Consider the following 25,276-nt stretch of genomic DNA (forward strand, 5'->3'; position numbering starts at 1 on the left):
GCCCGCGCCCCCGCCGCCCCGCCCCTTCCGGCGCCAGGAGGAGACGCGGCAGCGCAGAGCGCCGCGCCCGGCCCGCCAGCGCCGCCCTGGCGGAGGGGAGGCTGCTCCGCCGCCGCCACTGCCGCCACCGACGGATGTGACGTCGCTGTCAGCGGCGGCGGGCATCCGGCAGCGGCGCCGGCCCATGCCCGGTGAGCGCCCGGCGGGGACGGGGAGGGGAGGGGAGGCAGCCCCGCGGGTCCCTGGGCCCCGCCCGCCCCCTCGCTCGGGTTGGGGTCGCCGGCGCGGCCGTGGCTGACTCGTCGCCCCGGGAGCCCCGCGGGCCCGGCCCGGCCCGGCCTGAAGGCGGCCTGCCCCGCCCGGAGGAGCGGGGGAAGGAGCGCGGCGGGCACCTGGCCTGGCCCCGGGAGCTGGGAGGGGGAGGGTCGGGGAGAGACCGGCCCCTCAGCGCTGCCTGGCAGCGTTTGGCCTGCCTGGGCCGTCCCCGAGCTCGGGGCTCCGGGACTCGGGCTCCTGCCTGACGCCGAGGTGGCTACCCGGTGGAGCGGGGAGCTCGGGGCCTGGCCCGGGTGGCTGTAGGGCACCGGTGGGTGCCGCTGCCAGAGTGTCAGGCAGTGACGGGCAGCTAAAGCCCTTCTTTTAGGGAGAGAAACCTGGATCGTGGTGTCCATGGCGGACTGCAGCCGGTGAGCTCTATCGGTGGCTTAGAAGCCGACCGAGATGGAGTCCGTTGCCACCGGCAAACTGCTGGGGGGCTGCGGAGCTCCAGGCAGCGCAAGGCTGCATCCCTGGGTGTGGGAAACAGAGCGGGATTTCCCCCGACTGCGTGTGGGGCCATGGCTTGTGGAACAGGGGGTTGAACCAGGGCTCAGTGCTGATGTCGACCCATGCCGGGTGAAAGCAGGTTCCTCTGGCCGCGGCACAGGTGAGAAACTGGTCCGGTAGGCCTCCCCCAGAAGAAGAACTGGCTTGTGGCAGCAGGTGCGTCGCGGAGTGTGGCGTTCTTTGCGAGGTTTGTTTCTGTGCTGGGCCGCTGTGAGAGAAAGAAGTGGCCCCTCTTCTGCCAGTCAGCAGTGGACTCTGCTCTGGCCTTGGACTGCCACCCTGGCAGGCAGGGCAGCACTTGGAACCAATCCCTGCCCTGCCTGGGTCTGGCTTCCCGGTGCTGTGCCACTGGGAAGGAGCCGTCTTGGCTGGGGTTTCCCTGGAAGGGAATCTCTGCTATGCCTGGGGCAGGGGGGGGGGTTGGTGGCAAGCCCAGGTGCCAACATTGCCCACCAGGAGCTGTGGGGCTCTGTGGGACCTTCAGGTGAGGCTGTGGCCACCCCACTGTGGGGCAGGAGAGGTTCTCACCCATTTTGTTTTCTGCTGTTTGCAGCCCGCCTGTCTGATGCCGCATTGGAAGTGGAGGGTGCCGCTATGGAGCGCCGGGATGGAGGCCACGCTCTGTATCCACACGTGCCTTTGGCTGAGCACTGCCTGGATCCCCCTGGCATCGTCAGACAGACTGGCCTGCAGTGGGGAGCGTGCTCCCGGCACTGAAGCCCGGCATGTCAGGTTGACCTGGGCCGTCAGCTTGGATGCGCCTGAGGAGGAGCTGGAGCAGCAGGCAGAGGAGCTGGCCCGGACCGCGGGGCTGGTGAACATGGGCCGCGTTGGGGAGCTCAAGGGCCATTACCTCTTCACCTACCAGCCTGATGGCCACGCAGCAAGCGAACCTGAAGCAATAAGGAGGTCGGTGGACACTTTGTTTGCACAGCATGACAGCGTGCGGTGGCACTCGGAACAGAAGCTTCTGAAACGTTCCAAACGCAGCCTGCACTTTAACGACCCCAAATACCCCCAGCAGTGGCATCTGGTGAGTGGTTTTCTGGCTCCCGTTGTGCCAGCAGGCTCAGGCCCTTTGTCTGGCCTTAAGCGAGCTGTCATGTGGCAGGCAAAACAGTGGCTTTCTGTCCTTGTGGCGAGGAGAAAGCATGCCAAGAGTGCTCACTGCAATAATGAGAGGAGGTGGCTCCCACAGCTGGCCCCGCACCGGTGGTGCTGGGGTGGGCAGAGGGGTTTCAGCCAGAGCACACTGCGCGGTCAGCAGGCTGGAGTGCGGCATTGGCCCTGTGGTACTGGGTACTCCGCTTCGTGGCTCGAGCAACTTTTGCTCGGTGTCTGTCTAAAACAAATCTTCCCTGACCATCCTGCGACTCCTCCCTGCGCTCCCAGCACGACCCCAGACCCGGCCCCGCACGTCGTAGCCAGCGTGCCCAAAAGGTCTGGGAGCCCCTTTCCTTGGAGCTCTCCCCCTGCTCTGCTTTTTCTCTCCCCTCATTGTCCTTTCTGGTGCTTAGAACAACCGCAAGAGCCCCGGGAAGGACATCAACGTCACGGGCGTCTGGGAGAGGAACGTGACGGGGCGCGGTGTGACGGTGGTGGTGGTGGATGACGGTGTGGAGCACACCATCAAAGACATAGAGCCAAATTACGTGAGTGCCAGCTCCATGGCGGGAGGGTGCAAGGGCAGGCTGGAAGTCGGGCAAGGTGAGAGTGCTCGGTTGCCAGCAGACCTGTGCTGTCAGCCTGGGCTTGGCCAGGGTGGGAAGAGCTGGTGGCAAACCTCTCCTTGGGAGATTTTGCACCTGAGTTGCAGGCTTACTGGCCTTTGTGCTACCTGTGGGAGGTGGCTGCTTAGAAGTGAGAGCTGGCCACCCTCTGACCCACAGCAGTTGCTAAAGCTGCTGCTGTTGGTCCCCTTCCCATAGCAGCAGATAGCAGTGTTGATCTGCAGCCCTGTGTGGAAGCAAGTTCCTGTGGCTTCCAGGCTGTGTTTCAGCCTGTGCAGCATGCTCTCAAGTTCTGCTTCTCCCAAAGGGAGGAGAGCAGAGCCCTGGGTCATGACTGCGGGTCTGTTTTCAGAGCCCAGAAGGCAGCTATGACTTGAACTCCAACGATCCTGACCCTATGCCTCACCCTGATGAGGAAAATGGCAACCACCATGGGACCCGCTGCGCCGGGGAGATTGCTGCTGTGCCAAACAACAGCTTCTGCACGGTGGGGGTTGCCTATGGGAGTCGCATTGCAGGTACGCACGCACGCGCGCCATGGCACCCCAATGGGCTGCGCTCATGCCCAGCTTGTCTTATCTCCAATTCTGTGGGGCCTGGGCACAGCTCCATGGGAGGGATGGCTTGGCTGAAGCAGCTCTGAGTCAGCTGTTGCCTTGCTTAGGCTGGTCGCTCTGTCAGAGGGAGGAAGCTGTGTCTGTCTGAGCTCCTCTCCAGGGGAGCCAGTTCCTGGCAGAGCGGGATAGGTGTGTGCTGGGGCAGCTTTTCCCAAGTACTCCCAGCATGCCACCTGCCCAGCCGCAGAGCTTTTGGCAGATGCACATCCATACTGCATGGCCAAAGCCAGGCAAACGTGCAATGACATGCAGCGCATTGGGAGGCCCTGGGGAAGCAAATGTTTGCCAATCCCCCACGCTGCTCCAGCCCTTGGTCTCGGCTCTGCCTTGTGCGGACAGACAGGTGGCAAAGGTCTGACTGCACGTCTCCTCTTCAAAGCCAGGGAGAGTGTCACTGCGGCCTCGGCTGTCTCCCGAGCTCTTGCGCTCCTTCACGGGGTGGGGGGGGAGGCGAGGTCTCTGTGCCAGGCAGGATGCATCCCTGGCAGAGCAGAGGATGATGATGCTGTGCTGCAGCCTGGGACGTGATTCTCTCCGTACCCGGCAGATGGTGCCACGTTTCCTGGCTGCGACAGCGGGCTGGGCAGTGGGTGGGCCCTGTGGTGCCAGGAGGGTGCTGGGGGGCCGGGAGCTTGCCCAAGGGCACTGCAGGTGGCTCTGCACCCCTGCCCTGTGCTCAGCTCCCTCCCTACCTTATCCCGATGGGGTGCTCCCTGAGCAGCCACCCTGATCATGGCACAGGAGAGTCCCCAGGCTCCAGCCAGCCTGGGAGGCTGCAGACAGATGCTGCTGGTGGAGCCCAGCTGGCAGAAGGAAAGATGAGCTCACAGTTTTAACTGCAGCGTAGGGAATAGGAAGGGTTTAAGGCCGCGTCGCTCAGGCGGGACCTGGCACTTCTTCGGGCTTCAGCTCTCCAAAGCTGTGCCTGGCCTTGCAGGGTGAGTGCAGCGGGGCAGCCTTGAGTTCTGGGGGGGATCAGGGGGACTGCCCTGGCAGCATGAAACTGCTGGAGCCAGCGTGATGCCAGCCGGGGCGGGGAGAGCCAGGGTGAGCCAGCACATTTCTAGCTGGGCTGCTCTGCTCCTCCATGGGGACGGCTCAGATGGGACAGTAAAAAGCCGCCTGTGGTGTGTCAGGCAAGAGCTGAGAAGGGTGGGTGGTTGTACTGTTTATAAATAGGCTTAATTGAGATGCATGTCTGCTTTCCATTTGTAACATCATTTGCCAGGCTAAACTGCGATGCGGAATGGTAATTATCAGTGGTTTGGGTCACTGAAAACTCGGCATTGAGCCTTCATTGGCTTTGTTGGAGCAGCGGCCTTGCCCTCCTGGTCTGAGCACAGCCGTTGGGCTGTTCTGTGACTCTTGAGCCCTTCCCTCAGCAGGCAAGCGTGCCATCCATCCCAAAGCGATGGCTGGTTGGTTGGCAACTTGGAAGGAGAAGCAATCACTCCAGGCGGGGACTAGCCCTGAAAAGCAATGGGATAATTGAGGGTGGGATGTGAGGAAGCCCCTGTGGAGCAGCACTCTGGATAGGGGGGCACAAGGGTGCATGGGAGCGAGCCCAGCTGGTGTTTGGTTGTGCTGTCACCATCACCAGCTCGGTTCTGGCAGTGGGACTGGAGGACTTGCTTGGCAGAAAAGCCATGCTCAGCAGAGGATGTGGAGCTGCACGTGAGGGTGCACCTACAATCCCTCACACACATCTGGCTCCTGTGGACTGATCTGCAGGGCTACGGCTCCAGGAGATCTGGTTCTGTCAGGCTGGGAAGGCGAGTGTCCCCAGCGTGAACCTGCCAAGGCATTTATTTACACTGTTTATACAGCTTACGTGGGTCCACTTCGGTCATGTTCGTTGTCCTTTGTCCTGCAGGAATCCGAGTGCTGGATGGCCCCCTCACCGATAGCATGGAGGCCATTGCCTTCAACAAGCACTATCAGATCAATGACATCTACAGCTGCAGGTGAGCCCCAAGGGGACCCTGAGCTGGGCCCTGCCAACACCCAGCGAAAGGCCATGGGCCCCACTCTGCCTGGGGAGGGGGTCACAGGTTGTGGCTGAACACTCACGCCAGCTCCTCTCCTCCTGTGGTTCCAGCTAGCCTTCAGGGACCGAAACCAGTAACGCTGGTCCTGTGGGTCCTGTGAGCATGCCTGGCAGGCAGGCAGCCGGGCTGCGAGGTGGCTGGTCTGTCCCACAGCGGGAACACCCTGCCTGTCCTTCCCCCCCACCCCCCTCACCCTGGGCTTGGCACCCACCCATGCCCTGCTGTCAGGCTATCTCAGGAGCTCTGCGCAGCTGTGCCTTGAGGGGGTCTGCAGCCAGGCATGTAAGGTGCTGCTCTTTGTTACTGCTGTTAAGAGTAACAGTGGTATTGCTGTTACTGGAGAGCTGGCCTGGGCTGTGTACGGCACCTACAGTTGCGAGGCTGCCTTCTGAGCGCTGCTCCAGCATCACCTTCAGGCTGGCTGAGCTGGAGGGGCACTGTGCCCCCCCCGCTGTGGTCAGGGAGCCCTGGCTAGGCTGTGTGACGGGGACTGGAATGTGTGAGAAGCTGGTTGTTCAATAAAAAAATCAAACATTTTATCCACTGGAATCTGACCCAGGGGCACAGTGCAAACACAAGAGCGATATCCCAGCAGCAAGGGGCCAGCCTGCTGGATGGGAAAGTACAGTGCCCTCCGATCCCAGTCATGGTGCTGAGAGTAGCTGGGGGGCTGCTCGTAGCTCACGGTGGTGGCAAACTCTAATGGGAGGAAGAGTTGCTGTCTGCGACTCCTGGGGCAGTCTCTTCATGGTGTCTCTGTTTGCAGCTGGGGTCCAGATGACGATGGGAAAACTGTGGATGGCCCCCATCAACTGGGAAAGGTAAAAAACAGTCCCAACAGCACGGGTCACCCCTGGGCTGGCCCTCCGGTGCTTGTGGTTTCTCACCTGCCTGGACAGGCGAGGAGGGATGTTGCTGTGGCGCAGCACACATTTGTTTGCTTCTCTCACTGCCAGCAGAGGTGTTGCATGTTACTGTGTGGTGGGGAGAGGTGACATTGCTGCGGGAGGGCAGCGTTCCGGCAGTAGGAGATGAGCTTTCCAAGGAGAGGCTGGTTCCAGCAGGAAGATGCTCTTTCGCAACCCGTGGTATTCTTCTGACAACTTTTGCAACCCAAGGGACGCTCTCCGCTTGGGGCACCGAGCACTCCCAGTGCTAAGGGTAGTTCTCAAGGCAGGGAGCATGCCTTCAAACGCTAGTAGTAAATAAGGGGCTGGGGCGATGGCTGCATTCACTCAGTGGGACCGCAGTGGGGGAAGTGTCAGAGCGGAAGCTGCTCCTTCCTGGGCCGTTAAGGCATTCTTGTGGCACCCATGCCGCAGAGCCACTGCAAAATGCAGCCGGCCTGTCCGCACCTGGCTCCTGCTGCCCAGGTGCGGTGGTGAGGGGTTGCTGAGGAGGCCCCAAAACCAGTACTGCATTGCTCCTGGGATGTGGTTCTGCTTGATTACTCTTTTGCTCAGCAGCCTTTTGCTGTACTTTTCTAACCACAAGATAGCAGTTACTGTGCTCTTCAGCACAACACTGACAGCTGAGCTATCAGTTCGCAATGACAAATGATTTCCAGTTCTGCAAGTTAATTTATTCTCTTCCTGCATGCAGAGACAGCTGTAACAAGCACTGGGGCACAGAGTGCAAGCAAAGCCCACTTTACTGCAGCAGGGCGTCCGGAGGGCGTTCTGGCCAATGCAGTATGTGCCTTTACCTGCCAAAGGGTGGGCAGAGGAGGAGGGTTGGTTTCCAGCGGGACTGCTTTCTTGCTTGTCCAGCAGGGGCATATCGTTTTTCTAGGCGGGAATGACTTCTGTGCAAGGTTTCGGCCTGGAAATGTGCTTCACAAGTGGGGCTGGTGTAGTTGTGTTTCTCAGCAAAGGCAAAGCCCGGGCGTATGTGGGAGCTGGAGCCTCACAAAAGGGCAGCAGCCCCGTGTGGGTAGTCTCTGTCGGCAGGAAAGCCTTGATGCTCTGGAAAAGCTAGCTCCAGAGTGAGCCCTGCTGAAGTTGGGTGGGCTCGGGCTGCTATGTTTCCTCTGGAGTTCGAATGCTGGTCAATCTTTGTGCTGTGATTGCCTGGAAGGTTGCTTTTTCTTTGTTTATTTTTAACACAGAATCCACTTAAAATCATAGTAAGCTGTAGATCGGCCGTTCCCAGAGGTTGGCCACATCGCTGCCTTTGTAACACACTCATTCTGGAATCTCAGCGTCTGGTCAGGGCTCTAACAGACACAACTCCCTGACTCTGCTAGCCGGGTGAAATACGACCCAGAGGGGTTGTGGCTGGCCCTGCTATCACCCCAAGTACTTGGCAGGGCTGGTTAGTGAAATCTCAGAGCGTGGACTTTGGTTGCTGGATGGGGATGCCGGGACACAGCTTTCCAGCACGTCCTGTGCCTGCGAGCAGTCTGCAGGGCAAATGTTTCCCCAGCTTGGGAGAGGCGCATGTGTCCGCCTGCGCTGGGTTTAGCAGCAAGGTGTGCTGTGAGGTCTGGGAGAGCCCCGCACCCCCACGGTTTGCAGCCACGTGTGCCAGACATGGCTGCTGGCAGAAACCCTCCAGGGTCAGCAGGGAAGGGCCTGGGAAGGGCCTGCCTGCCTACATGCCCTGACCAGTGATGGTTCCTTCTCTACAGGCTGCCCTGCAGCATGGCGTGATAGCGGGTCGCAGGGGTTTTGGGAGCATTTTCGTCGTGGCCAGTGGCAATGGCGGGCAACACAGTGACAACTGCAACTATGACGGTTATGCCAACTCCATCTACACTGTCACGATAGGTGAGTGCATGCGTCTTCTGTCTCGTTCCTTCCCAGCGTGGAAAGATGAGATCATCCCAAAAGCACAAAACCTGCCCAGCTGGAAGCTGGCTGGATAGGGGGAATCCATGGCAAACTGTCTGTCCTCTGGGAATGAAAGTGACAGTGTGTAGAGGTGTTCTGGGCTTCAGCCCTCAAGCCTGCAGTTTTCTTGTGACGTACAGAGCGAGAGAAGGCCAAAGAAATTTCTGCCTGCCTTCAGGCCTCCATCGCTGGGGCTCTGACAGACACACTGCCGTGTTGAGGGAGTGACCTGAAAGGCAGCATTCCCATCATTGTGTGTTGGAAAAGAGATGTCTAATCTGCTTTCTAGACGGGAGAAGCTACGTGAGGGCTAGAAGATCTGTGCAATACTAAGCACAGTGAAAGGTCATTTGCTGTGGCTGCCTTTCCTGTAGATCTTCCAGCCATGAAAAATACAGGCTTGTCTCCAGTTTCCCAACCCAGCTCCCAGCCTGTGAAAAAGCACAGCTAGCAGAAGAGGTTCTCAGGGGCTGGTCACCTTGCAATTGAGCAGTTAAAGTGCAACAAGCTTCATATGGTCGATGCCTTTCGCTTTTTCCCAGGTGCGGTGGACGAGACAGGCTCCATGCCGTTCTATGCCGAGGAGTGTGCCTCCATGCTAGCGGTGACCTTCAGCGGCGGGGACAAGATGATGAGGAGCATTGTGAGTACCACACAAGGCACATGTCTTGCCCCGTGCTCTGCTGGCTGCACTTGGCCGCGGGGCTGGAACAGCCCAGTTTGGGGAAGGGACGAAGATCCGTCCCTTCTGATTGCTATGCATCTGCCTTAGGCCGGTAGTTGGGTTCCTCTGTGAGGCAGGGAATGAACATGGTTTTTATCTAGGTCCTACATAAGCAGTGCTCTGAGAGGGAGGTTCGTATTTCTAGTTGTTCCCCGTGTCGTCACTGTCTGTCAGCCTGCAACTTGCAGTGTGGTGACCCTCTCTCTGCACAGGTGTTGGCAGGTACACCATGTTCCTGGCCCCAAACGCAGATCCTGTGTGTGTCATGTTTGTCGCCTCAAGTGCAGGCAGGATGTCAGACCTAAAGGGACAGTGACTGCACTCCCTTATCTCCCTGCTCTGCACTGCTGGGACGGGGGCCGCTTGGGTGACCCCTAAGAAATTCCTCTGCACTGTGTCCCTGGGAATGTCATCCGGGGAGCCGTCAGAAGACAAGCTTTATCCCAACTGCATGTGTGCCCCCTTTGCTCAGCGAGGAGGGAGCCTGGAGTGAGACTCCCATACTGCTGCGAGCTTTCCTGAAGAGAAAGGGGAAGGGGCAGCTGCGGTTCAGCTCTGCGGGGGCTGTGGCACACCCTGTCCAGCCAGCCCCGCCTTGCCTCTGCTCCAAAGGGATGCGGGAGCATGGACGAGCATGGAGGGCTGGGAGCAGCATCAGGCTCTTTAAGCTACTTGGCCCCAGTTCCTTCTGCATTCTGGCACGTGTGCCTCTCCCAGCTGAATTTTTCGGAATATTTTTATCAGCTTTTCCTTTTTTTGCCAAAAAATGACTTCTTGTCAACAAAATGTCCTTTTTGCCCAAGCCAAGTGGCCGGGCCTGTTTTCCCCAGCCCCAGGCCTGACCTAGCACGTTCCACCTTCGGTACTGGTGCACTTGGGAGGCTAGTCAGGCTAACCAGCCCATATGGCTGTGACCTGTTCCTGTCCTGCAGTGCCAGCAGGGACTGCGGAGCCCAGGCCACCCTGGGGCAGCTTGGAGTAAATGTCACTGGCTCCCAGGCCCAACTGTTAGGGTTGTCTCTGGCTGGGCAGGCACCAGGAGGGTCTCCTGTTGGCACAGGCAGTTCCCAAAGGCACTTTTCTGGAAAAGCTGATGAGGCAGCAAAGACCTAGTGCAAGATCAGCACCAGCAGTGAGTGCTGGGGGGTCTCAGGGCACCTGACGAACAAGGGACGGTACCCAGGGTGTTCTGCGAGCAGGGACGTGCAGCTGTAGCTCTGTGCTTGCCAGAGAGGAGCTGAATTCAGGCTCGCCAAACAGGCTTCCCCGCGTGCTGGGTAGACCGGGGGAACAGGGAGAGCCTGGGTTCCTCAGCCACCCAGTTGGGACTCAACAAGCTCCTTTTGCAGTCCAGAGCCAGGGCAGGAACCCATGCCTAACTAGAGCACAGTGTGATCTGCCGGGAGCGATGACTCGGCTCGTGCAGCAGGGAAATTAAAATCCAGAATGGAGCTCATTTTTCCTTTAAGAAATAACTTCAGCTGTCCCGGGCTGGTTTGGAAACTACTGACGCTAGGAAAAAAAGGAATGGCAGCCCAGCAAGGGCTCTGCTGTGTTTTCATCAGGGGTTACAGAGTTTGGGGTTTATGTCCAGCTTCCCCCAAGCCTGCTACAGGTGAGAGTGCTTCAGAGGTCTCGAACGGCCCTTCATTTCGAATACTGGCCTTACAGGACACTGATGCAGGAGCTGGTATTCCGTTTGAGAGCCAGGACGAGATGCTGTGCATAGCCTAGGCATGGCATGTGCCAGAGAGCTGTCCTCTTTCTTTGCGGTACCGGGATCACTCCTTCAGCAAACCGGTGCCATGTTAAAACTTAACGCGCCCCTTTCTCTGGAGGATAGTCTCCTCCTAAATGCCCTTTAACTGTGCTTCAGTGATCTCAGAGTTAACTTCTCTGCAGCCATCTGCTAGGTTTTTTTCTTCTACCAGACTATAAACTTTGTGTGGTTTCCTTAATGGGAAGAATTTATTACAGCTTCTGGCACTAGCTGCATTTCCTACTGAACGTTTATGCTGCTCAGGGTGTTCTTTATAGGACGTGCAGTGTCCAAGCGCAAGCTGGAGTTGTTAACAGCTGGCAGAACGTTACGGAGTCAAGCACAGAAGGCAACAAAACCTACAGCTTTTGGCAGTGCTGGCTGTCTCCCCATGGGGAGCACAGGGAGACATTTGGTTTGCAGTGAGGCATCATTTGGGGACCTCCCAATGCCTCCTTAGAGGCTCTGTGTGCTCTGCACAGTCCTGTATGATCCCTCTGCAGAGGCCCGCTTGTGCTGGAGTGATGCTGTGGTCAGCAGTGAAGACGAGGAAGGTGCCAAACTGTAATTGCCCTGAGTTTCCCCCAGAGTTGCCTAGTTCAGGCCCAGTTCCTCTCTCTCTCCAAAGGAAACTAACTAGGTTCATTGCTTTGCAACTGGGATGCGTTGTCCCTGAAGCAAGGATCTCCCAGGACTCTTATGGTGAGCTTGAAGTTCCGATGAGTAGCGGCTGTCTCGAGCAGCAGCAGCTCATTTGAATTGGTATTTTGGTCCTAAGGCAGCACAGCTCTGTACACATGTCCAGAGTCCCCTGGAGAACATTCACGGTGTTTGAGTTGGAGGGGAGTGTGCCTCTCCCTGAACTGGTGCACAGGGAGCAGAGGTATCACCTCCAAAGGCCCCAAGGATGTTGACTGAAATCAGAGGCTTCTTGCAAGAGCTGGTCCAGCCTCTGTAGCTGAGCTGGCTGCGAGCAGGGGCGAGGGGAGCAGTGCCTGCGTGGGACCTTCCTGTGCCTTGGCTATTGCTCCTGCAGGCCAGAGCAACCATCCGTGGTCCAGAGCAGTGTAAAGCTACTGTTCCCTGTCCTTAGCTAAACACTGTGCAAACAGTGGCTGCAAAGGTGCTTTCCTGACCCTGGGGAGAAGCTGCCTGAGCCACTCTGCTCAGCCCTGCACTGGACTGTTTGCATCCCAGTTCCCAGCACAGGGCCACATCTCTTGACTGGGGAACTGTGGCATTGTCCTTTCCACCTTGCGCTGGTTTTTGCTGGGTACCCACGTCCTGGCCAGGAATCATCTGGGAAAGGTTTCCACGCTTTTCAGCAGCTAATCCCTGACCCTCTCCCCCTGCTGCTGCCGTGCTCTTGTTGTTCTGGTGTTGGCTGAGGGAGGACGATGGGATCTCTGGCTGCCCCTCCTGTCTCCCAGCCTGACCTCAGCAACCACAGAGAGAAAGAAAGCTCATGTGCTGCAAATTCCTTCCTCCTGTCTGGGGGGAGGCTGCCTGTCGCGAAGAGGCGGCTCGGATACAGACAGATTAGATGTGGCTCATGCAGGCAGGGGGTTAAGGGCCACCACCCCGTGTCTTTGCTCTGGAGGGGGAATCCTTGGGCATCCAGAGAGCTCAAGGCTGGGTTGGACAGGTCTTTGAGCAGCCTGGGCTGGTGGAAGGTGTCTCTGCCCATGGCAGGGGGGTTGGAACTAGATGATCTTTAGGGTCCCTTCCAACTCAAACCATTTTACAATTCTATAACTTTCTCATTTTGTCTGAAAGCCTTGTACAGAGGGGGTCAGGCTGTGGATGCTGGCCTTGGCATGCTGTATTGGGACTGGGTGCTGCCCCAGCTCACCTTTCCCTGCCCGTGTTTCTGTGCGGTCGCAAGGAGGCAGGAGGAGGTGTCCCTGGGCGAAGGACCATGAACACTCGGTCGCAGTCCCTCCTTTTCCTTCTGACATAGCACATCTCTTCAGAAGGGACGTGAAGGTGTTGTGTGAATCTCTGTGGTGCCCTTTAAAGGCTGCCGCATGCCCCGGCACAGTGCAGAGAAGGCCAGCTCTTCCGCTGAACAGTGCACACACCAGTGCTCTCCCCTGCCGGGGCTGTCATGCTCTGATTCCTGCTCTATGCCAAACCTTGCACCCCTCTCCCTGCTCAAAGGCTTTCCCATCTGTTCACCTGGGGCAGACTGTGTTTAGACAGACACGCCAGGCTGGGCTGGCTGCCTGGCAGAGCAGGGAAAGGCACTGCCGGCCCTACAGAGCACCCTTGTAATTGCCGTAGCAGCGGTGCAGCAGGGGCTGTGTTACCTCCTCTCTCCCCCAGGATGGTCAGCTCAGCTCGGCCAAAGGCCTCCTAAGGTGGAGAAGGTTTTCGCTGTCCTCAGCAGATAATAATTGGGTGACCCAGAGGGCCTTGGCGTGGGAGGAGAGTGCCGGCCGGGGGGACACAGACTGCTGGGGAGGAGAACTGCCGACTCCATTTTTTCTCCCCTCTCGCTCACAGTTTTCCAAGCCTCCCCTTCATGTGTCCAGCCAGCCCGGGGGGCATCTTTTCCTCCTCATCGGGCTTGTGGTAGAGCAGCAGCAATTACGTGAGCGTTGCTGACAGAAACACACCAGCAGCAGATCAGCACTCTCGGGGCTGTCAAGAAAACGCACCAGCTTGTCCACTACCCTGCACACTGTTGGGGTGCTCATGCAGTAAATGAGGACCCCGGCCTCCATGCAGGGTGCCTGGGCTGCCCTCACTCGCAAGCTCTGCACCATCTGCCTTGCTCTCTGCCAGGAGCACGGCTGCTGGCCCTTTTTCTCCCTGTTGTGTTCAAGCATTGCTCATTTCTTAGCTGTGTCCAGGATGACGGGGGGGGGGAGCCTCAGAGCCCCCATCTTCCATGCCCCATCTTCCATGCCCTTTGCATAGTGGGGGGGGCACGCTATCCTGTGTCCCCAGGGCTTTTGCTGGCAGTTGTGTCACAGGCTAAGCATGCGCTGCTGGTGAAGCTGGTGTGGCGAGGACATGGCTTGGGGCCGGGACTGCATGCTCGGTTGCTCAAATACCAATCCCAGCCACCCCAGCATGGCAAACAGTGGCCTGACAGGAAGTATCACTTCTCTTTTCTCGGAAGGTGACAACAGACTGGGATTTGCAGAAGGGCACGGGCTGCACGGAGGGCCACACGGGGACGTCAGCTGCCGCCCCTCTTGCAGCCGGGATGATTGCGCTGATGCTGCAGGTGCGGCCATGTCTCACCTGGCGAGACGTCCAGCACATCATTGTCTTCACTGCCACCAAGGTGAGTGGCCCTCCCTCTCTCCATCCCTCCCTCCCTCTGTCCTGCAGCTGCCCTTCAGGGATGCTGCAGGATGGCTGAGGTCCTGCTGTGCACATCCTTGTTTATGTCTGCCTGCCCCTCTATAAATCTCTCAGTTGTCTGGCTTCCAGCAAAGGGATTGCATTTTCCCCTCGCCCCTTGTTCCTTCCAGGAATGTGGCTGAGGCATTTTCCTCTGTCATGATAATAAATGGGGTATCTGCTCCAGGAACGCCTCCATCTGCCAGCATACAGGTCTTCCAGGGGCTTGCCATGCCTCACCCACAGGCACTGGGACGGTGTGTGTGCATGCGGTGTGGCTGGCCCAGCCAGAGGGCCAGCACGCATCTCTGCAGTGCCACCCTGCCATCTGTGCAGTGGGAAAGCAAGGAGCTCTGCCTCTGGCCTTTCCTCAGGCTCTCCAGAGAGTCGGGCTCTTGGAAACAGACATAACACCGAGCTTGGCAGCAAACACGGCCCTTCCTTGCTCTCGGCCTCGACTCCAATGCAGCTTCACTGCAGAATGGGAACTGACTGGAGCTGCCCGATTCAGCTTAGGGACAGGGCTTCTTTCACACCCTTCTGGGGAGCGGAGGTCCATGTCCAGCTAATGCCATACTCACTTTGGCACAGGACTATGTTTACCATAGCTGGCAGCCAGCGTTGCTGGAGCACTACAACCTGATAAATGATGGGACCGAGATCTGTCCTGGCCCAGCTCTTGTTGATTTAAAGGACTTGCTTCCTTCTCCCCAAGGCTTCTGCCATCCCACAGGCTGGGGCTTGGGCGGCAGGGAGCAGCTGGGATGTTTCAGAGCAGAGGCATTTGTGCCCTTTTGTGCTGCTTGATTTCCTTTCTGAGGAGCTGGGAAGCCTGTTTGTCCTGGGACTTGTTTCAAACAAAGGTCAACCTGTTTCTTTCTAATAAGGCCATGTGGGTTTGCTTCCCTGCTGCTGTGGGATGTTTCTGAGCCTCCTTCCCTTCAGGCCTGGTTCCCTTTCCTCTGGGTTTGCCAGGCTGCTGGTGTCCCCCAAGGTAACGGGAGTGCCCTGCATTTCTTTTCAGTACGAGGATCGCCACGCGAAGTGGGACATCAACCAGGCCGGCTTCAGCCATAGCCATCAGCATGGCTTTGGCTTGCTGAATGCCTGGAGGCTGGTGAATGCTGCCAAGGTAATTCCCCTCCCTGTCCCAGGTGTGCCCCATGGGCAGGTGGAGCCAACACAACCCAGTGGTGGGGACAGGTCCTGTACTGGCAACGCCGTGGGGTGACTCTTGTTGTCGTTCAGGGCCAGTGCTTTGGCCATCATCCTGCCGGCCTTCGCTATAAGGCTGCTTTTGGTATGAAGTAATGAGACTTTCGGCAATGCCTGAAACCTGCCCCCAAGCTGCTGCTCTCTCAGCACTATATATAGCCATGGGCGAGAGCCCTCACTGGTGGGAGATGACAGCTCTGATTCATGGCTTGGGGAGTTCTGTCAGCAGCCCCAGCACCTTCCTCCCTATGCAGTGGGCTCCAGGGAGGGCGTCATGCCCCATCTCTTCCTCCCTGTGCCTCCAGTTGCATGGAGACCAGGGCACATCCGTTTGGCACATGGTCCTCAGTTGTGCGTAGAGCGCCGCGCAGCTGTGCTGGGTCACTGCTGGTTGCCAGCAATGCCCCCTGTTTCGCAGGGACTTTCAGGCTGCTCTATTCCTGCAGGCCTTTGGGTTCTGCTACGTTTTTGCCCCACTGTGCCTGGGGTTGAAATGGGATGGCTTCAAGTAATTCTCAAAGCTGCTCAGGTGGTGGCAGAGATGAGGCCAGAGCTGGGCAGTCCCAAACCCAGAGCTGGGCAGTCCAGAGTCTCAGTTGGCCCCTCTAGCCTGCAGGCAGTTGCTTTCCTTCTGCTCTGGCACTCCTGTCCAGCCCTGCTGCAGCCTTCGTGTGCTGCCTGGGTTCACATGCCCCGGAGCAGCATCAGGAGAGGCCCCTTGGCCTCAGACAGTAGGTGTGCTACTGACAGGAGCAGCTTGCAACAGTGGTGGGAGATTGAGAGATGGATGCGCAGGGAGGGTGCAACCTCGTGCTGAATGCTCTCGCCTTACCCCTGACAGATCTGGGAGTCTGTCCCGTACCTTGCCTCCTATGTGAGCCCTGCACTGAAGGAGGGCAGGAGCATCCCGTTACTCCCACAGGAGCTGGAGGTCACCTGGAATGGTAAGAGCAGGTGTGCCACATGAGAGCATGTGCTTGTACACGCCAAGGTCAGGGATGCAGCCTGCTCCCGCTGGCATGGGGCACAGCTGGGCATGCGGACAGCCTGGCAGGGCAATCCCTGGGCTGCTTGAGGCCATGAAGGGGTTAAGTGTTGTGCTGCCTGGGCTTTTTCCTCTCTCTTCGCTTCCTGTTGCTCTCCCTCCCCCAGGGGATCTGTGTCAGTCGATGTGGTCCCCTCCCCATAACTCTATCCCCTAGATTGATGTTTTTGAGGAGCCAGACAGGCATTAGCGAGCATGGCCAGGCTGGGCAGCAGCCAGACCTGCTCCTCTGGCTTTGACCATTTTAGGTAATGCTCCAGCTCCTGACTTGGCCAGCCTCTGTCCACATAAACAAGGCACTGCTCCGGCTGCTACCAGTGGGAAGGAGAGCTCGGCCCCAAGCCCTTCCTGGCCCTCTCAGCAGGGCCCGGCTCTCTGGCTGGGCACTGCTTCTTGCACCAGCCCCCTCCCTGTCGCACGGGGAATGCTGTCCCAGGGGGCCTGGCCCTGCACCCCTCGCTGCCCCAGCTGCAGCCTCTGCAGAGGTGCTGGGGGTTGGCAGTGCCCGAAGGCTGTTCCCCTGGACAGAGGACCCCTGGAAAGAGTCTGGAGCTCGGCAGGTGGGCACCTCCCTTGCAGGTTGTCCTGTCCCTCCCCTCTTTGCTGCAGGCTGAGGAGATGCTGGGCAGGTGCTGGGCACATGCTCTCCCTCTCTCCTGTCCCTGCCCAGCTGGGCTGGTCCGGCTCTGCAGCACGCTGCTCCCTTGCAGGTACCAGCACTGCAGAGCCCCAGAGGGGCAGAGGGGTGACATCAGGCTGGCAGCGGGGTTAGCTCCGCTCTGCCTCTGAGCAGAGGGTTGAAGGTGAAGCAGCTCCTTCTGCCCTAAAAGGAGCTGTGAGCTGAAAGCCAGGCAGCAAGCAGAGTCTGGAAGAGGCAAAAAAGAGGCGCTCTGGAGAAGTATGTGCAGAGGAATGTGTGGCAGAGAGGAATGCGTGGCTGGGGGGCACTACTGTCCCCCAGGTAACACAGGCTGATGCCGAGTTAACCCTTTTCCCAGGAGGCCCTGGGGTGCTGGGCCGGCCTGCCACCACACTCAGGCTGCCTGGTCCTGGGCTGTGCCTGCCTCCCTTCTTAGAAGAGGCTGGGGAGCACCCACCTGCTGCTCAGCCAGGGCTGCCAGGAGGAGACCGAGCCACAGCCTGAAATCCGCTCTGAAGAGGGCCAGGGTTTCCTGCACTATAATTAGCAGTGCTGGGGCTGGGAGCGTCTGTGGAGCTGCGAATGGTTTGAGATAGAATCTGGGAGCCTGGACACCAGGCTTCTCATCCCAGTCCTCTTTCCAAACCTGGCCCCTATGTAACTGGGTTCAGAGCAGCCTCTGGGGCTGCGAGAGCTGCCACAAATCCAGGGTGGGGAGAATTTGATGAAGGACCAGGTATTATTTCATTGCAATGGCCAAAGCGCTCTGGGTGGGCTCCTGAACCCACAAGCCATGAGTCAGGGCCAGGGGAGAGTTGGATGTCGGGGAGCCTGTGGGGCAGCGGCACATGCTGTGTAGGCAGCAGCTGGGCCCCGCTTGTGAAATGAGGATTCGGTTGCAGGCGAGAGGCTGCCAGCAGAGGAAAGCGTGGGTTCCTATCATCTTCCTGCTCGTCTTCCTGCTCTGGGACGTGCTGGGAGGTGCCTGGGAGGCAGCTTTCCCATTGCTGCACAGTTGCCTTCCACCCCTCCTTCCTCACCGCCTACTCCTCACCCCTTTCTCAGCATCCTTTCCATCCTGTCTGGTCCCAGCTGAACTCAGGCAGGCAGGGGACAAAGGGCACAGCTGCGGGCAGAGGACAGCCACTACCGGGTGCCTCTTGCACCTCTGGTCCATGTCAAGCAGCGCAAGCACAACGTGGCGTGCCCGGGAGGGAGCGAGCCAGGACACCTTTCCCTGTGTTAGCCAGGGAGGTGCATGGGTGGCTCCGCTTGGACAGACAAGGAGGCTCCTCACAGAGCATGGAGCAGGGCCAGGCTGCTGAGCGCAGCGTGGCTTCGTTGGCAGAGCCTCCCTATGTGGGATGTGGCTGCCCTGGGTCCTGCTTCTTGCTGCGGAGGCACAGACACAGGGGGGCAGCTGGGAGGAGGCAGGGACAAGCGCGTGTGTCCTCTTGAGCACAGCTCCATCCCGGCCACCAGCCTCAGCAAACCCTGCCTTCCCTTTCCCAGTCACCACCGCTGACCTGGAGCTCTCTGGCATGAGAACCCTGGAGCATGTGGCAGTCACCGTCACCATAACCCACCCCCGCCGCGGCAACCTGGAGATCAGGCTCTTCTGCCCCAGCGGCATGATGTCCCTGATAGGGACCACGAGGAGCATGGACTCGTAAGCACCGAGGGGGTCAGGGTGTGGAGGCTCCTGCTGCAGGGCAGGACACCCAGCCCAGCTGGCCCCGAGCAGGAGAGCCAGGGCTCACGTCCAGCCTTGCGGCTCAGACAATGTTACCCTCTCATGGGTTGTTTCTCCTCACCCTTTGGCAGGGACCCCAATGGCTTTGCTGACTGGACCTTCTCCACGGTCCGGTGTTGGGGCGAGGAAGCACAGGGCATGTACAGACTGGTCATCAGGGACATCGGTGAGTCCTGCCCTCCAGAGGTCCTTCATGGGGCCGTGGCAGCAGCTCCGTGCTGTGGCCTGAGAAGCTGCCAGCTCAGCACCTGGGCGGCCGCAGGTTAGCTCTGTGCAGCGCCACCCAGCCGGGTGGGAGAGTTCCCTGCTGGACCAACGTTTATTCCCCAGGAGATGAGAGCCTAAGGCCTGGGACCTTGAAGCAGTGGCAGCTGACCCTGTACGGCTCCTCCTGGTCCCCAGCAGAGATGAAGGAACGGCAGAGGTAGGACACCACAAGCCTATCTCGATGGGGAGACAAGAGATGGAGGGCTAAGGGATGTGATTGAAAGTCTCTGAGCAGGTTCTGCTTGGCTGGAGCAGCATTGCTGCGAGGCACGTGGCAGGGCGAGGCTGCAGCACAGCTTCTGGCCCCTGGCCCAGGGGCTGCCCACAGTGCACTTCACAGGGGAGCTGTGGGCTGTAGGAGAGAGCTCTGTTGGCAGTATCTCACCCAGGAGGGCAACCCTCAGCAGTGGAAGAGGCTCTCCGGACCCTCTGTGGGCATTTGGGCCCCTCCCTAGAGCAGCCCTGCCTGTGGGACCCTCATGGGGTGCCTCTGTCCCCCAGGCTGCTGGAGGAAGCCATGAGTGGGCAGTACCTGAGCAGCGACTTCGCCCTGCCCTGCCCTCCGGGGCTGGAGATCCCCGAGGAGCAGCACTACACAATCACAGCCAACACCCTCAAGGTGAGCCTGCCTGCGGGCCAGGGAGACTGCCGGCTGGAGCCAAAAGGGGAGACCCGGTCCTCTGCAGGAGGGACTGGAGGAGTGGGAACCTGCCTGTCTGATCCTCCCGGCACTGTGCCCTCTCTGCTGGGCAACAGGGCAGGGCTCCGGGATGGTTGAGAGCTTTGTTTCTTAAAGGGTTTCCTCCTCTGCAGACCCTCCTGCTGTTGGGCTGCTTTGCCGTGTTCTGGACTTTCTACTACATGCTGGAGGTTTGCCTGACCCGGAACAACGTGGGGCTTGACCTGACCTGCAACGGCTCTGCCACCTGCAAATGGTACCAGCAGGGAGGAAAGCACAGAGCCCTGGAGAGCAGCCTGGAGATGGAGTCTGTGCCACTCTACCAGGAGAAGGACATTGAGGATGTCGAGATGGAGTGTGAACACCCAGAGCCTGCCCAAGAGGGTGAGGGGGACGAGGGATCCTGGACCCCCACCCACCCCAGACTTCCCAGCAGCGGCAGAGCCGCCAGCTTTCACGAGGCAGCCGCCGCTGGAGCGGGGTACCTTGGCCGGGAGGTGACAGCCGAGCTCCTCTCAGAGGACAGGGAGCGCCAGACGTGCTAGCTGGGGCTGGGGGTTCAGGCTGCATCCCTCCCTCTCGCTATATCCTTCCCGAGCATGGGCAGCAGCGACTTCCTGAGCCACCAGGGATGCTTGCCCTTGTGTCCTGCGGAAGGTGGTGTTGGAAGTGGCTCAGAAACAAGGAGAAAGAGTGCTGGAAGTGGAAGGGGAGCTTCCCTTTCCCTCGCTCTGGAAAACAAAGCAAGCCTTAAACCCACACTGAATGGAGCCTGCCCTGCAGTAACACTCGGGGCTTCCCTTTGTGCTTGGAGCAAGGCCTCATGAAGATGCCTCCTGGGTGTGTGGTGGCCATGGCGGGGCTCTGCACAGAGCCCTGTGCCCGCCACGGCCCCCACGGCCTTGCAGCATGGAGAAGAAGTGTCGCTTTCTCCCTCATTTCTGCAGAATGAGCCTGGAAAACGTGGCAGGGCCCCTGGCAGCTGCCTCTGCTGGCAGGGACCCCACAACACTGTCATTCGCCTGCCCTGCTGGGCTAGCAGCGGGCCAGTACTGACCAGTTACGCCCAGCTTCAAAGTGGGGAGCCATTTTGCCAATCTCCGACCCACGCTTGCTCCCTGTCCCCTGTGCTCTGATCCACCACCTTCTCCTCCTCTCCCACCAGCACACGAGCAGCCCTGCAGTGGGGGAGTCAGAAGGCAGCGGGGCTTTCTTGACCGCCCTGCTCAGGGGGGGCAGGACGGGGCTGTCCCTGCTGTGGTGGGCGCAAAAGGTGGCAACTCAAGCTTGCCACAGGTATCGTGGCAGCACGAGCTCACTGCAGTTGCTTCCGTGGGTCTGCCTCCTTGCTGCTTGCTGAGGCCTTGGTCGGTGCCCAGGAGGGATGAGGCCATGGGTGATGCCGGGTTTGGGCCAGGCAGAGGAGGTTGAGTTGCTCTGGCAGCGGCTCATCTGCGAGCAGGGTTGGCTTGTTTGTGTGTCCTTGGGTTCCTTGGTTTATTTTTTTAAAGCTGGGGTTTGTTTTTTAATCGGCAAAGCCCTTTTGTGTAGCTTTCCAAATAAAGTCTTAAAAAGCCTCCTCTCCCCCCTCCGTCACTCCTCTGCCCTCCCAGCGCTTTCTTGCTGTGGAAACGTGAGTCACCCTGCACCTCCCACCCCTGGGGCCCGGGGGGATGCAGTGCCAGGGTGCTGGGTCCGCTGGTGGCCCCTCGCAGCCCTCCATGCCTTCCTCCCTAGCAGTCGGGATAACCAGGGCAGCTGCTCCAGGCCAGGGGAGAGCAGTTGGAAGGAGCTAGGAGGAAGGTGGGTGCTGCGGCTCGGGTGGGAGAGGGCAGAGCCACCCCGCAGAGCTGTCTGAACCAGGCAGGGAGAGCCCGAGCCCCAGCTCTGGTTTGCCCAGGTCGGGAGCTGGAAGCAGGAGCAGATGTGGCCCAGGCAACCTGAGCAGCTTTTACAGAGGGTAGCTTTGGCTTTCCCAGCACCACCGGCCCGGGGACGACGGGGCAGGTGGGAGGAAACCTCGTCAGGCCGCACTAGATGAATAACCTTTTAATTTTGACAAAAAAACCAAAGTACAAAACCGAGGCCAATTTTCTTTTCTCCCCATTCGCAAGGATCTCTGTGGTGGTGGCGCGGGGCTCGTGCGGGGCTGTGGGCAGGCAGGGTGGCTTCCCACCCGCCGTCCCGGGGAGGGCAGCGGAGCACCCGCAGGTGCTGGCGAGCGCAGCGGGGACAGGACCGGCTGGCAGCAGGGGCTCACGGGGGTGCAGCAGGAGCGTGTGAAGCCGGAGGGGAGAGGCTGCCCGGGGCACAGCTGCCCTGAGGTCCCCAAGGCTGGGTGCATCCCTGCGGCTGGGCATGTGCTGCCATTGGTTGCACTGAAGGGTCGTTTGGGCTGGCTGGCATTTTCTTGTCAATAAATACCAATTGGTGAGGGGTGGTGGTGGCCACCGGTGCTCGGGCGGCTGTGACGCTCTGAGCTGAGGGGAGCGAAGATGGAGGTCCTGGCTGGGGCTGCTCTCCCAGCAGCGGGAGGGCTGGGGGCGGCGAGGGGGGCTGCTTAGCTGATGATCTGCCGAGGCCGGCCATAGCTCATCCCAGCCTGTGATGCCCCCTTGTTGCTCCCCATCTGTAAGCCGATGACGTTCTTGCCCTCCTTCAGCTGGCTCTCGGTGAACTCCCGCTTGTGCTCCTGTGCTTTCCTGCGGGGTTTTGGGAAAGACCATGCGGCACCCACCCCCTTCCCTGGGGCAAGACAGATCCTCGTCCCTGGGGCACCCAGCAGCCCCCACTGCCCAGGGGTGGCCCAGCCATCCCCCCCTTCCCAGCTGAAAGCTTGGCATCCTGCGTCCATGTGCTCCGGGGTGCTGTGGGGCGGTGGAAAGAGCCCACTCCGGGCAGCCGTGGGGCAGGGGGGGTCCCCACGCCCAGGACCATGTTTCACTCACTTACTTCATGAACCAGTTGGGGTCCCCGTGGTAGTGCCCATCGTTCTTGGTGACCGCCAGGCTTCCCAGGGCCATCAGTGTCCTCTGCACTGCTGCCATGTCCTTGGCTGCCGAGAGACGGAGAGGCGTAAGGACGGGCACAGTGCGGCAGCCCCAGCCCCCCCAACCCCGGCTGCTCCCCCCCCCACACCTTCAAAGAGGTCGACAGTCTGGAACACATCCGTCTTGACCACACCATAGTCCTCGGCCGCCTTGAGGAACTGGGCGATCTGCTCCATCTGCTTGAACACCATGGTGGGGGGGGTGTCGGGGATCTTGACAGGCTTGGAGCCATCGGGGTAAAGGCTGTTTACCAGCCTGCTAAGGACCTGCCGGCAGAGGAGAGGCTGGGCTTGCTGTGCTGCATATGCTGCCAGCTGCGGAGCTCCCCACCACCCCCCCACCTGCCCAGCCCTGGAGCCAGCGGGCATAGTGGGTGCCCGGGCTTCCCCACTTACGATGCCGTTCTTCAGCCAGACCTGGAAGCCCAGGCGGCCCCGCTCAGGGCGACCCACCGCCGCCCCGCACTGCGCCACGATCCACTCCACCAGCCGGTCCTCCAGCTCGTCATCGTACTTCTTCTCAATCTTGGACTGGACGTCCCTGCTCATGCCATATGCCGGGCCCTTGTTCGCCATATCTGCGGCGGCTGGGAGACCTGGCGGCAGGATGGGGACTGTCAGGCTGCGGAGATGCTGTTCCCCTGCCTAGGGACCCTGCAGCCACCCCAGCACCCTGTCACATCCACCTCCCACCTTGGTGCAGCAGGGACATGCCCTCCTCCTGGCTCTTCCCTTGCCATGCAACAGCCCTTCAGCTCCATCCGGGCGCATTTGGAGGCGAGTGCATGGCCGTGACTGCCCCCCAGCCTGCCTGGACAGACGGTTCCCGTCCCACCAGAGGTGCCTTGTCCCTGCTCCCTGGCTCAGGCTGTGCAGGAGAGCAGCCTCATCCCCATCCCCTGCCTGCTCAGCTGCCCGCTGGCTCTTGGCCGGCATGAACGTCCCTGGCAGCCGGAGCAGCCGTGCTGCCCCCATGGGGGCTACAGAGCAGAGGGGTCCAGGTGGCAGGGTGACAGTGGCAGGGCTGGGTGACCATGGCACAGCACTGTGGCCGTGGCATGGCAGGGTGGCCACGCCATGCCTGTGGTGCCGTCGGGTGGCCTCGGCATGGCGGGTCCTGGTGCCAGGGAGGACCGCAGGCAAAGCAGGACTGCGGTGGGAGACGTGCCTGTGCCCTTGTAAGGGCATGCTGCAGGCAGAGATGGCAGGTAGCTGGCTGCGGGTAGGGATGCTAGGGAGGATGCCAGGGAGAATGCCAGGAGCTGGCAGCTGAGCCCTCGGTGGAGCTGGCCTCGCACCTCCCCACACAGCTCCCTGCTTGGCATTAAGCCACCAAGTGCCGGGGCTGCGCCCTCAAGGAGCCTTGTCCCCGGCCCCTGAGTCCACGCTCTTCCCTGGACTGGCTCGCCCTGACCTCTGGGGCAGATGCCCCTGGCTTCTGCAGGTTGGGCTCCGAGACCTGGCACAGCTCGGTGCAGTGGAGGACACCGACTCCACTTGCTGCCCGTAATGCAGAGGTGCCCCACGGGTGACGCAGGGGTACCCCACATGCCTCGCAGGCAGCCTGTGCCCATCTCCCATCGCCGTTGAGGCACAGGGCAGAAAGGGGTCAGCAGGGGCTGGAGCCTCGGCGCTGCCCTGAGCCCCACATGGCGACTCTGGCCACCACAGGGGCTCAGCCCAGCTGACCTGCAGCTGCGCAGCCCTGACAGCAACACAGTCCTGAGGAGCAGGAGCAGCCCAGAACCCCAGGCAGTGTCCCCAGCCCAAGCCTCAGCTTCCCCTCCTGGGGAGCCCGACCCTTGTCCGGAGAGCAGCGTTGCAATCCAAGGAGCAACATCCCCATCCAGGGAGCAGAATCCCAATCCTGGGGAGCGGCATCCCAATCGGAGGATCAGAATCCCCATCCGGGGAGCAGGCTGGCAGTCCTGGGAGCAGCATCGCCATCCCAGGCACAGGGTCCCCATCCCGGGGAGCAACAGATCCGTGCCAGGGGCTGGCGTCCCCACCCTGGGCACCCTCCCCACTGTCCCCCCCGCCCCAGCAGGACTTACAAGTGGCTGCTCACGGAGGCGAGGGGTGATGCTCTGCGTGGGAGCCAGCGCACTGCACAGTTAGGAGGCTGACCGTGTGCTAAAAGGCCGGCGCTGGGACAGTGATGTCAGCACAGTCTGGGGGCCAAGCCCCCCCGCCCTCCCTCCTGGGGCACGCCAGCCTTGTAGCGCACCGTGACTCCAGCCCAGGCACCATATTTGGGGAAAGACTCTGAAAATCAGCGACTCAGGCCCGTGCCCAAGCATTCCCCGCGTGCCTCCGCCCCAGCGGGTTTGGGGGCAGGAAGGGAACGGGGCCGGGGGGGTTGATGGAGTAAGTCCTTTTATAGCCAAGCACTCGCTTGGCTGCGGCAGCCATCGAGGGTTTCTGCCCTGACTTCATGGCTGGTTTCCCCGTGTGCTCACTGCTGGGGAGCTGGGGCAGCCGAGCGGGGCTTCCTGGGCACGGTGGCCTGGGCGGCCCCTGCAGCCCACAGTGTGCCCTGGTCAGGGCAGAGCAGCGAGGCTGCGGGCATCCCGTGAGCACAGCATCATGCCTGGGCATCCTGTGGGCATCCCCCGGATTCCCTCTGCCCCAGCTGGGCACAGCCCGCTCGCATGGGCCAGGGCACAGCGAGGCGTGCAGCAGCCCTGGCACCAGGCTGGGATGCCAAGGGGAGCCCCAGCACCCTCGCTGCCCGTGAATC

At 60.3% G+C, this 25,276-nt stretch overlaps 2 protein-coding genes across 6 annotated transcripts; one reads left to right on the forward strand and one right to left on the reverse strand.

Annotated features, from left to right (window-relative positions):
* The first annotated feature begins 99 nt into the window (after positions 1-99).
* Positions 100-21,414, forward strand: PCSK7 (proprotein convertase subtilisin/kexin type 7). 5 transcript variants are annotated; one of them, XM_049799516.1, is made up of 16 exons: positions 100-191; positions 1,379-1,858; positions 2,343-2,477; positions 2,908-3,073; positions 5,046-5,136; positions 5,987-6,041; positions 7,850-7,988; positions 8,594-8,694; positions 13,662-13,829; positions 14,913-15,020; positions 15,945-16,047; positions 18,301-18,457; positions 18,613-18,707; positions 18,872-18,965; positions 19,310-19,427; positions 19,622-21,414. In XM_049799516.1, exons 2-16 carry the CDS (start codon positions 1,391-1,393, stop codon positions 20,030-20,032), a joined length of 2,409 nt encoding a protein of 802 aa, XP_049655473.1. In that variant the 5' UTR covers positions 100-191; positions 1,379-1,390; the 3' UTR covers positions 20,033-21,414. The 5 variants fall into 5 exon arrangements, with proteins under 5 accessions (XP_049655473.1, XP_049655476.1, XP_049655472.1 ...); XM_049799515.1 differs by lacking the exon at positions 100-191 and adding an exon at positions 411-1,012; XM_049799517.1 differs by lacking the exon at positions 100-191 and adding an exon at positions 411-981.
* A 107-nt stretch (positions 21,415-21,521) lies between these two features.
* Positions 21,522-24,823, reverse strand: TAGLN (transgelin). Its single transcript, XM_049799520.1, has 5 exons — positions 24,591-24,823; positions 22,933-23,132; positions 22,626-22,803; positions 22,440-22,542; positions 21,522-22,189 (listed from the first exon to the last, which is right to left on the reverse strand). Exons 2-5 carry the CDS (start codon positions 23,110-23,112, stop codon positions 22,048-22,050), a joined length of 603 nt encoding a protein of 200 aa, XP_049655477.1. The 5' UTR covers positions 23,113-23,132; positions 24,591-24,823; the 3' UTR covers positions 21,522-22,047.
* Positions 24,824-25,276: the final 453 nt, after the last annotated feature.

The sequence above is a fragment of the Accipiter gentilis genome, chromosome 5, assembly GCF_929443795.1.
Source record: "Accipiter gentilis chromosome 5, bAccGen1.1, whole genome shotgun sequence".
Lineage (NCBI taxonomy): Eukaryota > Metazoa > Chordata > Aves > Accipitriformes > Accipitridae > Astur > Astur gentilis.

Bases quoted from the DNA above. Each gene is read 5' to 3' on its own strand.
- PCSK7 (XM_049799516.1), top strand. From the start codon at position 1,391: ATGCCGCATTGGAAGTGGAGGGTGCCGCTATGGAGCGCCGGGATGGAG. The intron at 8,695-13,661 runs GTGAGTACCACA...TTTTCTCGGAAG, and splicing joins ACAAGATGATGAGGAGCATT to GTGACAACAGACTGGGATTT. The intron at 19,428-19,621 runs GTGAGCCTGCCT...CCTCCTCTGCAG, and splicing joins TCACAGCCAACACCCTCAAG to ACCCTCCTGCTGTTGGGCTG.
- TAGLN (XM_049799520.1), bottom strand. From the start codon at position 23,112: ATGGCGAACAAGGGCCCGGCATATGGCATGAGCAGGGACGTCCAGTCC. The intron at 22,804-22,932 runs GTAAGTGGGGAA...CTCTGCCGGCAG, and splicing joins TCTGGCTGAAGAACGGCATC to GTCCTTAGCAGGCTGGTAAA. The intron at 22,190-22,439 runs GTAAGTGAGTGA...AAAACCCCGCAG, and splicing joins GACCCCAACTGGTTCATGAA to GAAAGCACAGGAGCACAAGC.